This window comes from Buteo buteo, chromosome 6 (genome assembly GCF_964188355.1).
Source record: "Buteo buteo chromosome 6, bButBut1.hap1.1, whole genome shotgun sequence".
NCBI lineage: Eukaryota > Metazoa > Chordata > Aves > Accipitriformes > Accipitridae > Buteo > Buteo buteo.
Genome location: NC_134176.1, coordinates 41461548 through 41477627, shown reverse-complemented (window position 1 = coordinate 41477627; position 16080 = coordinate 41461548). Strand labels below are relative to the sequence as shown.

Genomic DNA, 16080 nt, shown 5'->3' with positions numbered 1-16080 from the left:
GAGAGGTGGCATGAAGAGAGACTTTTTTTGTCTCTGTAGGACAGGTTGTACCTACTTCTTCCCTTGGCTTTCCTATACCCCACGGTTCTTTGTCCCATATAGAAAAGGTTCTGTGTAACCCTGCAATAGTCCCACCTCATTTGCTCGTAGTTCCTATGTAGTCCTTCCCTCCCTACAGCAATTCCTTAGTTATTTATGCCTGTACAGCCTCTTGTGCCCATTCTGTACTAGTATAAATACTGAGAAACCCAGTACATTGTCCTAATGCAGGACAAAAGAAGACCTCCCTGTCCTCAGAGACAGATGATGCCTGTATACATTTCTGAATGCAGCATTGGCACTTAAATACTGCGACATGAGGAGAAGAGTAAAATCTCTTAAACAGCAATTGATTATTCCTGAGTATTAAACATCTGATCCTGGGCAAATTTTAAGGAGGGGTTTTACTTGGGTTCATTCCTGATGGAATGCATTCTTCAACCCTATTAATACCCCAGCATATTAGTTATTGCAGATTGGACACCTTAAACCTGCAGTCATTTTTAAAGACTTTAATCTGGTCCCCTGATGTTCTTTCCACCTACCTGTTCTCCTGTCACCTCCAGTGGTTTGGTTTTTTTCATTGTTGTGTAGAAAAATATTTTTCCCTATTCTTCTCATTTTAATGTGTTTGCACCTCATACAGAGGAAGCCCCCCAGGCTAGCTATTAGACCCTGTAGATACATGGAGAAAACTCTGGCTGAAGTCTGGAACATCCAGAAACCAAAACATTTTCGTAGTGAAACTCTGCAGCTGAAAACTCTGCAAGAGATTTTGATATCCACAAACTATCCTACAGGAGAACATTGTTCTAAACCAGCCTTTACTTCTGTGGCAAACAGGCATCATAATGCATGCTTCTCCTGCTCATCCATCTTTTTATATTTTGCAGGAAATCTGTGAGAATCCACGGTTTATTATCGGTGGAGCCAACAGAACAGATATCTGCCAAGGAGAATTAGGTATGAAATTCTTACTTCACCTCTGCACTTTAAAAATCTGCATCATAGTTTAGCTCTCACTTAATTTTCTTTTGCTTCCAAGGAGACATTTGAAGTCCTCTGTCTCAGTATACCACTACACATCTACTAATTCCATCTCTCTATAGCAAATCACTGATATCTGCCTAGCTGCAATCTAGGGAAGAACTGTAAGTGAAAGATGCTTTGCAGGGTGTTTTGATTTTCATGAACTAATATCATGAGTGTGTTACAAAACACAGTTTGGCCTTTCTTTCAGGCTTTGAGGAGAGACAAAATTAGTTAAGACAAGAATAAAAGATAAAGAGAAGGAGTTATTTGACTGAGAGAAAAATCTAATCAGCTACTGTTGTATTTTTTCAGGTATTCAGTCCTGTTATTTCCATACAGGAGCTTCTGAAGGCCTCCAGCTAAGTGTGCCTTGTACTCAAGGACAACCCCTATATTGAAGGCCTTAAGCACAGATGCTCAAAGATACTTTGATATATAGAGCCACTACTTAGGTACAAGTGATGCCTCTGCAACAGTTGTCCACGTGGCACTCACCTGCACTGCTTTGTGAAGTCAGTCCCCTCTCAGCTTTCCCATGTCTTTCATGGTTTTATAACTTCTCCTGTGATCTTTTTCCTAAGCTGGTACATCGTAATGTATGTTAATCTTTTCATTTAAGTGTTATTCTGTGCTTGTGAGTGTCCTCATCACCTTCCCAGTACTTTTTCTTTCATTTATTTTATTTAAAACTGCCTTTCTTTTTGAGGTGACCAGAATTTCACAGTTGCCAAGGTGTGGACACAAATGAATTTATGTGCATAATATGTTCTCTCTTTTGTCTTCCATTCCTTCCCCAACTACTCATAGCATTTTTTACCTTTTTGACTACTGCTGAACATTGGATAGTTTAGAAAACTCACAGTGGACCCCACATCCTTCCTGAGGGGAAATAGGTAACTTAGAATATACTGCTAGATGTATACAGTCGACTTTCCAAAATATATACATATATGTATTTCTATATGTTTTATCACTCCACCAATTTAATAAATTTCTTTTACAGCTCCCTGCAATCAGGTTTAGTATTTACTACCTCATATAATTATCTCACCTCACTAATACACACTGCTCAGGCAAGCTTACCCAATAACATCTCTTACAGTAGCAGCTGGGAGGTTTTAATTAAGGGTTGAGGAATCCTTTGCTGAACACAGAAGTACTATGGGAGAAGGTCACTTTCCCAAAGCTTCCACAGTGGCAGCAAACTTGTGCAAGAGTCTGAAGGAGGAACTGAAAAGCACTAAAGAAGGGGACAGTGTTTACAACAGCGCAGACACAGATTCAAAATGAGGAAAACATGTCAGAGCAACGAAGCAGGAAAGAGGCCCCACAGAATGACGACTGGGACAGTGGGTTATCTTGAGAGCAGCAAATGAAAATGAGAGACTGAACCTCAGCTGTACAGAGCTCCACCTGCCAGAGAGTTCTCTCTCGGCTGGTCTCTGTCCTAAGCTTGGAAGGGGAACTAGTGAGGGAAGTCACATAGGCATTCACATGGGACAGGGAAATCTTAACAGAGATAACAGTGCTCATCAGATTGTAGGCTTTTTCTAAATTACAGCAAACATCATCTACTTAACAGGCACGTACCTAGCCATGAATGATGCCAATGAGCGTTTTCAGAGCACAAGTACATAAAGTGCTAAAGTACTGCAGAGCACGTGGAGAAGAGCCCTCTCCTGAAAGGCGATGGCATGCTCTGCTGAGAATTAACGTGTCACTTTGCAGTATCTCAGGTCTTCCCTTTAATTCTAGTTGCTCTCTTCCTTCATTCCGTCTGCTGCTTCTGCTCGTTTACAGGTGACTGCTGGTTCCTGGCTGCCATCGCTTGCCTCACGCTGAATAAAAAACTACTCTGTAGAGTCATACCTCACGACCAGTCCTTTATACAAAACTATGCTGGCATCTTTCACTTCCAGGTGAGTCCCTTCATCTGGCGGAAAGCAGACGTAACTGTATTTAGCCAAGAGAAAGCTCAGCTCTCAGCACGCTCTTCCCTCTTGCTCCTCCAGTCTTTGGAAAGTGTGAGCGACAGCAGGGAAGGAAGAGGGATCGAATTGCCTCACCCCAAACTCTTCCAACAGGGCAATCACAGAAGGGCCAGCCCATACAGGCAATTAGGGAGCATTAACCCACTAGGGAAGCATTTGCAGATCGCTGTGTCCTGCACGTAAGGAATAGCAACAGGGGCCTGGTCCTGCCTCGCTGCTCAGATGCAGTGTACCCAGCACAGACACGCGGGTAGTTGGCAAGAGCATCTGTTTTTAGGCCCACAAAACAAGTCGAAAACAAGTTATTGAAGAACCACTTATTCAGAGAAGATTGACTGCTTTCCGCGTTTCCCTTGGCTCTCCTAAGGGACCTCTCACTGTCCCGCACGCATTGCCCAGGGGAATTCAGTACAGCTGCCTCCCTCCCAACGGCCACCACTTTTTGCCACATTAGGAAGCAGTTAATTTCCACATTTCTGCTCTCTTAGCCCGGCTTTTCAGCCAGGCTCCCCCTCCCTGCACCAAGTCAACCCAGGGTTTTTTTCTGCTTGCCTTTATTCAGTTCTGGCGCTATGGAGACTGGGTGGACGTCATCATCGATGACTGCTTACCGACGTACAACAACCAGCTGGTCTTTACCAAGTCCTCCCAGCGCAACGAGTTCTGGAGTGCCCTTCTGGAAAAGGCCTATGCAAAGTAAAACAACCTGCTGGACCGTGCCAGGCTCCCCACTGGGGCTTTGGCTGGGGACGTGGTTAAACCACCACGTACAGGACTTACAATGAGCACATAGAGAGGCTCTGAACATACCAGTGCCTTCCCCCATAGAATCTCATGCCTCAGAATTGGGGATGGGGTAAAGCATATTTTCTAGGGGGGTTTGCTACTCATTCAGAGGTCTATATTTGATTCTCAACTGTTTGTGGTTTGTGGGGGGTTTTTTGATGTATGCAGGTGGCGTGTTTTAAAACTTTCAATTTGTGGTTTACCAAACAGATGGTTTGTGGTTTTTTTTAGTATGTGTGTTTACATACCTATATTCATACACGCACAAGATAGATATAAAAACATAGGTAGGTATCTTTATCTGTGTAAAAGAGAATCTTCTTCCTTTCTCTTTTCAAGACTCCATGGGTCATACGAAGCTCTGAAAGGAGGCAACACCACTGAAGCCATGGAGGACTTCACTGGAGGAGTCACAGAGTTCTATGAGATAAAGGATGCCCCTAAGGATATCTATAAAATCATGAAACATGCCATTGACAGAGGATCCCTCATGGCCAGCTCCATTGATGTGAGTCCATATGAACTTTACAGATGAGCCATAAGAAATGGCAGAGGAGAGGGACCTCTCCATCCATAATCAAATATATGCCACCTTTTGGAACTACTTGGTTTGGCCCCCATAGCAAACATCCATTTCTAGGAGATGGAGTAATCTCCACTAGACACCACCCATTAGCAAATAGCAAGTACCAAAAGGGAAACGGACAGAAGCAGAACACGGAGGTGGAGGGAAGGAGTGCAATCAGCAAAACCGGCACCCCCCACCCTCAGTGCCCTTGCCCAGTAAAATGAAGTTAATATGGGGCTGCTGCAACTCTGTTAAGACACAAATCTTCATGTCAAAGACTAAGTGTGCAAACACGTAGGAAATTCTCCCTTTGATTGCCAACATAGCGTCAGATTTTCTTCATTTATCATGGCAAATTTAAAAGCAAAAAAATTCGTTTCAATAACCATTATGGAGTATGAAGTTGCACTAAAGGCAGGAGGACAACTGGTGCTATCAACCACTGTAGATAAGCATGGACACAATGAGGGAGAAGAGAAGTTATCTTTTAGCACTCATCTTTCTTGCATCATTTCTCTTCCCTCTCCCTGCCTCATCTTTCTGCACGATACTTTTCTCCCCTTCTCTGTACCAGGATAACCTAGGCTTTTCCTACGGATCAGCTCCTCGGAGCGACATTGGGGAACTGATTGCTCGAATGGTGAAGAATCTGGAAAACGCACAGATGACTCACGCCACTGTAGACTACCAGGGGACGGATGAGAGGCCAGCCTGGGTTCGTATGTCTCCAGAAGTGGTTGACTTCAGAGCGCTTTTATTTCCAGACAGTTAGAGAAACCCATGCTTTTAAATCCTTATTTGGCTTCACTGAATTATCCCAACACTTGTTCTTATGGATGCTATTTGACATGTGTTAAAAGACTACAGTGCTTTCAAACACAGTGACTGACACTAGAGGGCTTCGCTGATACTGCCATTAAGATCCTCATTTAAAATGCCTAACAAGGAAATGGAAAAATATATTGAGTTTTACAAGTGTGATGAAATACAGAGTAACTCCAGCATACCTACGTATCTAGCAAAATAAAGAGAGGTATGTTAAAACCATTTAAGAAAAATCCCATATTCGTAAGCTTAAAAGCTTTCAAATCTGTAGAGGGACACATTGCCTCCTCCTTCCCTCTGTCAGGCAGCTGTCATGCATTGCTCTTTAGGGAGCTGCATTTCCATGACAATGAAATTACATCTCTTGCTTTACAGAGGAAAAAAGAAAACAAAAAAACCCTCCACAATTACATAATCTAAAACTTTTGGTTGTGCAAACTGTCTTCTGCATTTGCAGCAGAAAGAGCTGATTTTTCCTCTTTTGACATCCCTCTTTAGTCTTCCTAGAAGACTGAAATGTGTAATTCTTTGGGAAAGCCCAGTATGACTGTCTTGTTTTGCAAGCGTGGCTGCCCAAATCATCCATGTTTTGGGGGGAATTTCTTCCGCAGTGACTGTTTACTGAAAGAAGGTTTCTCTCTTTCTATAGTTGCTGCCCCAGCAGCCATTGTGCTGCTGGTTATTACACACTCCTAAGCCATCACTAGAAAAGAAATCATGACTCTTGATGGAAAGAGGCAGATAGCGCAGGCTTCAGAGGCACTTCAGAAAAGTGACCCCGGGCACCAGCAGAAGTTAGTGTTTTTAAATAGAAAAAAGACAAAGGGGTTCTGATAAGTAATGATAGCAACAACACCAGTAGAAATGAAGAAAAGGTGAAATAGATATGAGGTTATAGGCATAAAAAGTATGGAAACAGGAGCAAGGAAAAAAAAAAAAAACAGGAGCAGAAGGGAAATAATGGAAAATAATTGCAACAGCCAGGCAATATTTGGATGAGATCCTCCCTGTGCAAGCTGAGAATCTATCTGTGCGACCTTACTAATTCTTTGTTTCTAGCCCTGCCTTTCTCACAACCGCAAATGTGTCAAGAAGGGATAGCAGAGTTACTGGCAGGGCCTTGCAGTCATCTCTCAGCAACAGACATAACGGAGGAGGGGAAGTTTCACGCATCGTCCATGTGCGTGTAGCAGAGCCTTCCCTTCCACTGATCTCGGTGATCTCTCTTACAAGTGCAGTGGACTCTGTGCACCTGCACCTTGCTCTCAATTCTTTATCTCCCAGATAAACAGCATTCTGAGATTTGCAAATAAAAAAATCTATCAGTCACACTAACAGTTGCTTACCAAGACTTAAGCCTGATTCAGCAGATTGTTGAAGAAAGCTATGCCCTTCCTGAATGTCAGTTGGAAAAAATTTCAATCATGAGGATTTTAATAATAATGGAATAAAACATATGGGAAATTAATTTAAAAAAATAATAGTGTAAATTAGTAGGAACGATGTATTAAAAACAGGGTGGTTTAATGTCATTGTGGTAAGATAGCAGCCATGTGTAAAGATGAAAGTATTCTTCTAGGTGTTGATCTGCTCTGATGTTTCCAGTTAATGTAATAACCTTACTGAGCCATACAAGAACATACTATCCCAGAAAGGGCTGAATAGTCCTAAAGTAGAAAATCTAATTATTTTAATTAAGTATGCTATAGACTAGCATGTTCCAAGTGCAAAAAGCAGTAACCTACACAAAGGGAAAAAGTAAATCACAAAACGTCCTTTCCGATTGATATTACTAACTTTTTTTTTTTAGTTCATGCTTCACTCCTTTCTAACCAACAACATTAATTCTGTGGGCACTAAGCTTGGCCACCTTGGCAAACGCAAAGGAGAGAACAAGACAAAAAAACGCTGTCACCTGAATGGTGTCACCCTCCCTCCAAAAGCCCTGGGTGGCACTACCTGCCTTAGAGCAGCTGGCTGAGCTTTGCGTGACTCTTACAAGTTTTTACCTTGTGTCTAACAGACCATAATGCCAATGCAGTATGAAACCCGGATGTCTTGCGGGCTCGTCAAAGGCCATGCCTACTCTGTCACGGCCGTGGAAGAGGTACGTACAGTCCCCTCCCTCCAGCTGTGGTCTACACTCGCCCAGCACCACGCATGTCAGCAAAGCTATGAGGGAAGAAAAAAACAAAACAAATTATAAGCTCAGGAAACAACATCTATACTTAAATAAACGATGCCTTGTGGAGAAACAAACCTGTCCAAGTTTCGGCTTTCTGGGGAAATTCCACTGCGGGCAAATGTGACCACAGGTGGCCAGCTCCTGGTGTGACAGCCTTCCAGCACTCACCCCAGCCAGGTCAGGCCGGGCCATGGCCCAGGAAAGCACCATCGCTGGAGGAGCTGGTATCAGCTATTTGACAGGCAGAGCTTTTCCTTTTGAACCTACTCTCAGTCTATTCTTCTTGCGTTCTTTTTCAATTAGACAACATTTAAAGGGGAAAAAATACGTCTGGTGAGGCTGAGAAACCCCTGGGGGCAGGTGGAATGGAACGGACCTTGGAGTGACAAGTGAGTAAAACAGAGCTTCACCCGATTTGGAAAAAAAAATTTAAAAAAAATTGCAGTTTTATTTGCCCTTATGCAGCTTGTGCATGACCCTAACCTTTAATGATGAGGTATCTGAATTGTCTTTGCTGTCATTTTGACTGACGCACTTTGAAGTTGATCATAGTTGAGTGCTTAGCTGAAGCTGTAAAAAGAAGAGTACCTAAAAGAGGTGTTAAGAGGGGCTTTACTCAATGGAAATGAAGAGAGAGCCAAGTCTAACGGCACAGTCAATCTGATTTTACTGTCTAGCAAGTTCAGCAATGTCCATTTTCAAAACAAGATGTGACAGCAGAAAAATCTTTTAATTTACAAAAGAACTGGACAAAACAAGATGTCAGTACATGAATGAGTTTGGATAAAGTTTCTCATTAGGTTTTACTAAAAGGAATTTCAATAGCTACTCCAGCAATGAGAGCCTGCTAACACTTTTTTCTTCAAGCTAAATAAAATTAACACAGTTCAGATTTTTGAGAGCTGCTAAGAGGAAGTCTGAAGAGAAGGCAGAGACAAGTAGGGCAATTGCTTTTTTATTTGGGCATGTGGAAAGGAGGGTAGCAATGAGAACAAATGGCTGCAAAGCTCACAAAGAAAAAATTCTATGAATGTAGGAAGATGACTCTTTGACTTTCCATTCTATGAGGCTTACAGTAAAGAGTAGAAATTTTAATGGAAACTGTATTGCAAATCGTAATCTAACTTGTTTACTCCTTTGAAGGTCAGAGGAGTGGAACTTCATTAACAAAGAAGAGAAAATCCGCCTGCAGCACAAGATTGTGGAGGATGGGGAGTTCTGGTGAGAATATCAGTCAAAAGCCTGTGCTTCTTTAGTAGATAAGCATCCATAGAAAAAAAATGAATCACACTGCACTACTTAAATCTGCTAAAACCATTGCAGTAATCCCTGTTCCCCTTCATATTCCCAATAAGCCCTGCTCTGCGACTTCCTCATTCTCCCACCAGGGTTTATTGAATGCCACCAGCAGAGTCCTAATTATGCTACACTTCCACGAGCGCTCCATCACCTTTCCTACGTACCGTCCTCTCAGCCCAGTTTCCCCCAGTTTGGAGCTGTAGCTGCGTAAGTTGACCAACCAGCAGGCCAAATGCATTAGGAAATCATGGCGCTCCCACTGCAAACTTGCCCTAATAGTGGCGGTATCGTTGGTCACCCTCCTCCACCCCACCAGGATCTTTCAGACAACCACCCAACCATGTAAATCCATTTGGGCTCAGTTTCCCCTCAATTCCTCCAGGATATCATTTGAAGATTTCATGAGGCACTTCACGAAACTCGAGATCTGTAACCTCACACCTGATACTCTGGAAGCCGATAAACTCCAGACCTGGACTGTGTCAGTCAACGAAGGGCGCTGGGTGAGAGGCTGCTCAGCTGGGGGTTGCCGCAATTATCCAGGTGAGCAACGGGTCTTGAGAGATACAGCCTCTTTGACGGGGACCGTGTCAGATCCCACAGGTGAAGTCGTACCACAGCCCGATCAGTGCTCAGCCATAGGAAAAGCTTTGCTTCCTCAGTGGACGAGGCACGCGATGTTGTAGCTGGAAGCCTTCTGTCACTATGTTTGTGACAGCACCTCATAAGCCCAAAAGGCAGGCCTGGCAAAGATAAATCATTGTTCAAATACTTCACCCCAAGTAAGATTAAAGAGATCAATTTCACTCTAACAGTTAGATTTCACTTGCAAAATCCACTTTCTGATAGTTTCAGGTGCTTTGGAAGTTTGTCAGATGCTAGTTCTTCATTTTATATGCTCCTTTGCTGTGCAGTTTTGTCAGAACTATGTAAAACCCATAACACGTAAAAAAAATACATACGTATTAGCCCAATTTTAACCTTTTCCTCAGGAGCCACAGGCAGGGAACTTAAAAGTTATCTCTGATCATGAGTATTGTTAGAAAACTAAAGCTTTACATGTTTGCTTTGGGTCGTTGGTGGGATTTCAGATACATTTTGGACCAATCCCCAGTATCGCTTGAAGCTCCTGGAGGAAGATGATGATCCTGAGGATGAACAGGTTATCTGCAGCTTCCTCGTCGCACTGATGCAGAAAAACAGGAGGAAAGAACGCAAGCTGGGAGCCAACCTGTACACCATTGGCTTTGCCATCTACGAGGTACCAGCTCTAGACTTCATTCTTCGCACCATGGTCACAAATCCTGACAGTATGCATTTGCCAAGAAAGTCACTGAATCATTCAGCCTGATTACATGAATTGCAATTTTTACTTTGCAAGGGACTCAGAGGAAGCCTGGAAGGAAGGAAATTCAAGGCTTTGTAACCATTCAGACCGTAGTAACCTCAGGGTTTACTCCGTCTATAAGTAACGCACTTTTTAGGCTTTTATAGTGACTTAATGCCAGATTTTAACATATTCTTTCCCATACATTCTTCAATCTCCCTTTCATCCTCGCTGAAACTAAACATTTCATTGGCAGAATAGTGTAAAAAAAGGAAACGGACATCCAAGATGCATATGTAGCAATTAATCTCTGTCCCTGCTATTGACTTCATGAAGTCAATTTACTCAGTCCCTTCCACAAACATATTTAGTTCAGATCTTAGTGGACCTCATGTAGATCCCAAGAAATCTAGAAAGGAAGAGAGAAATTGCTTAGAATATTTGTCTAACTTGGGGCATTTTAATTACTGATTGTGCCCTCAGAAATCTATGTGAACGCCCTTCTGTATGATCTAGAAACAAGCGGACTCGCCTAGCAGCTCTGACTGTTTCTTCTCTTTGTTTCTCCCTAAGGTGCCCAAAGAGGTATGAGCAGAACGGAGGCAGATTGACATCTTGGTGTATACTCACAGCTAGTGTTACTGTTGTGCTTGTCTGTAAGTCAGCAGGAAACTGTCCAGTCAAGTTTGTTTTCAGGGACGTAACAGAAGTGAAACTGCTAACCTTCCTGCTTTGAGTGTTTGTTAGTAACATTTTGCCAATAATTTTAAGTTCACGTCCCATTTTCACTTGCGCGTGTTCCTCGGTTCTTCTTTTCTATTCTCTGTGAGACCTGGCCGTGGCTGACACGGTCGGTCGGTGAGCCTGGGCTGCAGGAAGCAGCATCAGAGCGCGCTTTGCCTTCGCGCTCCACGCAGAACCATCCTAAACTTTCACTGCCGTTTCCTCCTGCAAATAATGCCAATGGCCTATATCCTGCAGCCACAGAGTTTTCTCTATAGTCTTAGAATTTGTTTGGAAAATCAATGGTATTTTCAGCCATCGAAGAAAACATGTTAGAAGTACACAGATTCTGTTTTTCTGAGCTGGCCGGTAGCTGAATCGTTGGCATCACAAGTTTTGCAAACAAGCTCACCTGACTGATTTGTTACCTGGAAAACATAAAGATGACAGTCTGAATGTTGTCTTTGCTGACAATTTTACAGGTAGTTATTTCTGCAGAAAACAGCCTGCAAGTGTTCTTAGCCCATAATTCTTCACTTAATGTTCATATTTGAACCAATGCAACGTTTGATTTTCATGTTTCTTTAGCAGATACAGAACTCGTGTTTTGTCCAGGCAAGGACACGTTTCCACTGCAAGCACCTTCACCTTACCACACTGCATGTAGGAGTTTGCATATACCATCCCTTGCCATGCCACCCTCCAAGGAAAGTAGCTGAACTTTGGTTACACACAACACAACAGTCAAGTAAAAGTGCCTACACGGCAGAAGTCAGCCAAGGCTCTGCAGGCGGGCCCTGGAGCAGCCCTCAGAAGCCAACTAGACCCAGCCAGTAGCGACTTAAAGGTGACAGACTCCGTATCTGTTACCAGTTAGCATCCCTCATCAGCTCCCTGCTTGCTAAGCTGCTGCTTCACTTGTGTTTTCTGTCCCAACCATGTACTGCCCGCGTGACAAGCCACCTGGGGAACAGGTAAGACTTCCTCGAAGACAAATTGACTCATTTGTTCTGCAGATGCATGGTACTAAGCACCACTTGCAAAAGGATTTTTTCCTCTACAATGCCTCCAAAGCTAGAAGTAAGACCTATATAAACATGCGAGAAATCTCTGAGCGCTTCCGGTTACCTCCCAGCGAGTACGTCATCATCCCATCAACATACGAACCCCACCAGGAGGGAGAATTCATCCTAAGAGTCTTCTCAGAGAAAAGAAGTCTTTCAGAGTAAGTTGCAAATCCATTTATCTGACCATAAAGATGGAGGTGAGCTCGCTAGTCTGCTGTAGTCATGTTCCCAGTTTGCTACACCCTGCTTTTAATTTTCTTAACCTCATTAGAAACTCCAAGCTGCAAACTCATTTCCCTGAGCTTCTCTTGTAATCTAGCAGGAGCCTGCTTTGAATTGTCTTTGGAGAAGCTTACTACTTGCAGGATATCCTTTGTAAACATACCATCAGCGGTTTTTAATAATGAAAATGAACCTATTTGGTTTTTATTGCTGTATGCCACTGGCTGGAGTTTTGGTCAGATAGATCATTGAACCAGACCTAATTTCAGTCACAAATGAAATACAGAAGTAGGTAGTTATTTCCTCTCCATCCTGCTCTTCCACTAGTTTCCCAGAGCTCAGCAAATTGCAGCCAGTACTTAGGCCAAACAGCTCCTGTTCTACTCCCTGCTGCCAAAGTTCAGTGTTGTCAAGGCTCTTCTTTAGAGGAGTAAACCAGGCAAGAGCCCTCCTGGAAGTGGTACTTGGGATGCACAGCTCAAACTGGGAAAAACCTACGTCTAGAGCCTGCAGCGGTAATGCTGGGAAGCCAGCGCACAGCACCAGCTGTTGGGAAAGTTCAAGCAGCTGCTTACAAACCAGCTACAGAGACAATCAACGTTGGGATCAGTCACTTTCCAAATTTATTTACTTTCTGCTTTCTTCTAGGGAGGTTGAAAACATGATTGAGGCAGAGCGTCCATCAGTAAGTACTGTCCTGGGCCTCTTTTGTACAGGAATAGGGGTAGGGAGAGGAGGAGCATCACATCGAGGAAAACCTACAGCAGGAAACCATTTGCAGCCACGTAACAGCTCCTTTAGCATAAATTCCCACATTTTTTCTCATCAACATGCTTCTGTTAACACTTGCTTTATATATTATGTACACTACTTTCTGATTTGGTCAGACCAAAACATTTTGCCAGATTTGAAATCTGCTCCTGGCATAAAGATGCAGGATGCTAAGCATTGCCTTTGCCTCCATCAATGGAGATTATTCATTTACCAGGGGAGGCCTAGCTCTATGCTCCAAGATCTATTGTTTGTGAAACTGGCATCTCATCTAATAAAGAAAAAAAAGGACTTATTTTGAAGTACATACTTTCTGGAAAGGGATCTTAATGATACTCTGATTCAAACTAGCATCCATGACAAGCTCTAACTCTTCAGCCTGGGATCTTACACATCTTTGTGGGAATATACTAGAGCTAACAATACAGTTAATCTTGAAAAAAAAAAATCGGAGGAAATGCTCTTGCACAGAATTGAGCTCCATCAAACCTTGCTCAGAAGTATTCCCCTTTAATTTGCTGTCATGATAACAAAATATTTGTCCAGATCTGGTGCAATTTAATTGCCACTTCAGATAACAGACCTGTGGGCACCGAAGTCCAATCTCCACTGCATCAACAGGCTGGGAAAAAGAAAAAGGAATAGTCAGAGCTAAAGGTACAATAGAGATTTTATTCAAGCAGACAAAGTCCCAAATGAGATGGGACACTGTTTTGCTATGGCTTCTGCAATTTCTGTCCTTCAGTATGCAACTTCTTGGTGGGTGCATTTTCCCTCATATTTGGAGATTTGAAAACTGTATGAATACAGGAAGTGGGAAAAAATTGTATGAATAGAGGAATGGGAAAAATAAATGTAAGAAAGGGCAAGAGAAAAAAAAAACACTTTACCATCAGTTCTGCATAATCTGGGTAAAATCTATAATTTTGTTTAAAACCACTTTTTTTTCTTTAATTTTGTCTCTTTTTGTACAGAAGAAGAAAAAGGGCAAGGTGGGTACTTGCGCTATGTGCTGAATGCCAGCAAAGCAAGGAGCACGTGCAATGCATGCAGCAGGAGCAGGGTTCCTTGGTATCATGATTTCTCCGCATCCAGAAACCGATCTAGTTAATGAAGGGCACTGGATAAGAGGCCACTTGCAGGCAGCAAAGATTTTGTCTTCCTACACTGAATTCTAATGACATAGCATTAGCCTCATACACCCCGCTCACTCAAGGGGGTGGCAAAAAGCTAACAGAAACTTTTCAGCTTTAAAAGCTTGATCCTCTGGGTTGCTCGAACTGCCCTTCCTGCCTGCCCCTCCACAGGCACCCCGACACAACCTTTCTAGTGAAAATCACCCCTTCTCCAGACACGTGCCCTCACATTTGCTATTGCTTATTGCAGCTACTCCTCGTTCCTGAAGTTTCTGCTCCCCAAAGTCCAGGATCCTGCTTTCCATTCCACACAACACATTTAGGACCTTGCAAATGTAATCAGACATTTTTAACCTCAAGACAGGCTGATTGCAATTAATACTCGAGGGCAGCACATTCGCATCTTGTAGCGGCTTTCCTTGTTTTAAATGCACTAATACAGAGCAGTTACACATGGCTGCTTACAGCTGAATGCTTCAAGAATTAATACAGAGAAAGAACATATGTTTTGCATAACTAACAAGCTCCTACACAAATACACCTTTTCTGTGTAGGATTCAGATTCTGTTTGTTCTCAGTACTACTGTCCTTCATAGAGGAGCAATTTTATCAGTTTAACTGAGAATTGAGAATCTGGGAGGCTTATTTTGCTAAAACAACAAGAAAAACCCCAAACAAAACCACCCCCCCAAAACCCCACAACAAACACGTTTAAACAGTAACTGGCTTTCTGAAAAGGAAAGCTAGAAGCCAGTGCAAAAAGACTTTTGCAGCTTTTTTAGCATGAGAACAGTAACTTCAGAAATTCCTCCACCTTTTTTTTCTTCCTTTGCTTTCATTCCCAGCTCTGACTTCTCCAGTCATGCTCTCAGGGGTGGGAGCTGTTGCTGCATGCGCTTTACCACAAATGGCTGTCACCAAATATTTTCGCTTCCACACCTTCTTGTGTAATTTCCATTTTTCTTTTACTCTCTTCCTTCTTCTTCTAGCCTATCATCTTTGTTTCCGACAGAGCAAACAGCAATAAGGAGCTGACAGCAGATGAAGATGCTGGCAAAGACGGTGAAAAAACCCACGTAGATGAGAAAAAGGTTTCTGCAGCAAGTGGCAAAGGGGGAAAATAGGGCTTGGTCTGGCTAACATGACAGCAGCCGGGGGAAGCACAGGAATGGGGCAACGAAGTGTCCCGAGATACTTAACAGCTTCACATCAAACCTTAGCATAACTTGCGTATGGTTTATGTGGATCTAATGAGCATGACACAGACTATCCCTTCAGTTATTTAACACGTGTGCTGGAGGATGTAGTTGCTTGAAAACTACTCTCGGTTGCTCTCACATACAAGGATCCCCGCCGTGACAGATCCTTTCCCCACGAGCAGCGCAGTCCAGTCCACTCTCGCTCAGCCCCCTGAAGCGGTACATACGTAAACTGTGCCCCAGGGGCTTCAGGAGCTCCTGGCAATGATCGCAGCCTCCCCCCACTACAAGTTACACATCCCTATACCAGTCCCCACCGCCCAGAGGGGAAAAGGATGAGCAAACCCAGGAGCTCCTGCACCCCTCCTCTTTTCTCTCACTACCGGAGAGGAGGAAAACAGGGTAGCGAATGCAGGGTTTCTGCCTGCAGGTGGGTGAGGGACACGAGATGCCATGGCCAGATCCTGCACCCAGGCTCACGGCATCTGGAGGCATGGCTTGAGTTGACAGCAAGCGTGCTGTTCCGCTGCACGGCTGCCAGAACACGCAGGTGGCAAAGTGGGAACCGATCCTAACTTCCCTCTGCATTTAGACAAACAAAAATAAGAACTAAGCCAAGAAATTGACTTTGTTACACATAATTCCTGTAATTTCGGGGGTGGTGTAAAATAGAGTTTCCTTTTTCAGTATCAGCCTCAGAGTTCAGGCTTGCTCTTTGCGTGTGTCTGAGAAAGCTTCACTTTCATCGTTTGCCTCTGTCTCTTGTGCTACTTGTCTCCAGCAAGGGACCCCCAACATCACAAAGAGCTCTCAAGCCCAAGTCCCCCTGGTCAATTCCTAGCCTACAGGGCAGCTATGGAGCAGATATGCCTCTTCTGCTCCAAACCTCTCCTTTGCAGTGTTTTGAAGC

At 43.4% G+C, this 16080-nt stretch overlaps 1 protein-coding gene across 4 annotated transcripts in view; it reads left to right on the top strand.

Annotated features, from left to right (window-relative positions):
- Window positions 1-16080, top strand: part of CAPN3 (calpain 3) — a 30541-nt gene that overhangs the window by 7232 nt on the left and 7229 nt on the right. The window contains exons 2-16 of one of the 4 annotated variants that reach the window (XM_075030643.1): window positions 933-1002; window positions 2872-2990; window positions 3625-3758; window positions 4188-4356; window positions 4991-5131; window positions 7265-7348; window positions 7730-7815; window positions 8570-8647; window positions 9108-9268; window positions 9817-9986; window positions 10626-10637; window positions 11792-12000; window positions 12713-12749; window positions 13810-13827; window positions 14961-15062. In XM_075030643.1, coding sequence (XP_074886744.1) covers window positions 933-1002; window positions 2872-2990; window positions 3625-3758; window positions 4188-4356; window positions 4991-5131; window positions 7265-7348; window positions 7730-7815; window positions 8570-8647; window positions 9108-9268; window positions 9817-9986; window positions 10626-10637; window positions 11792-12000; window positions 12713-12749; window positions 13810-13827; window positions 14961-15062 — 1590 coding nt within the window. The other 3 variants (XM_075030645.1, XM_075030646.1, XM_075030647.1) reach the window with 3 other exon arrangements.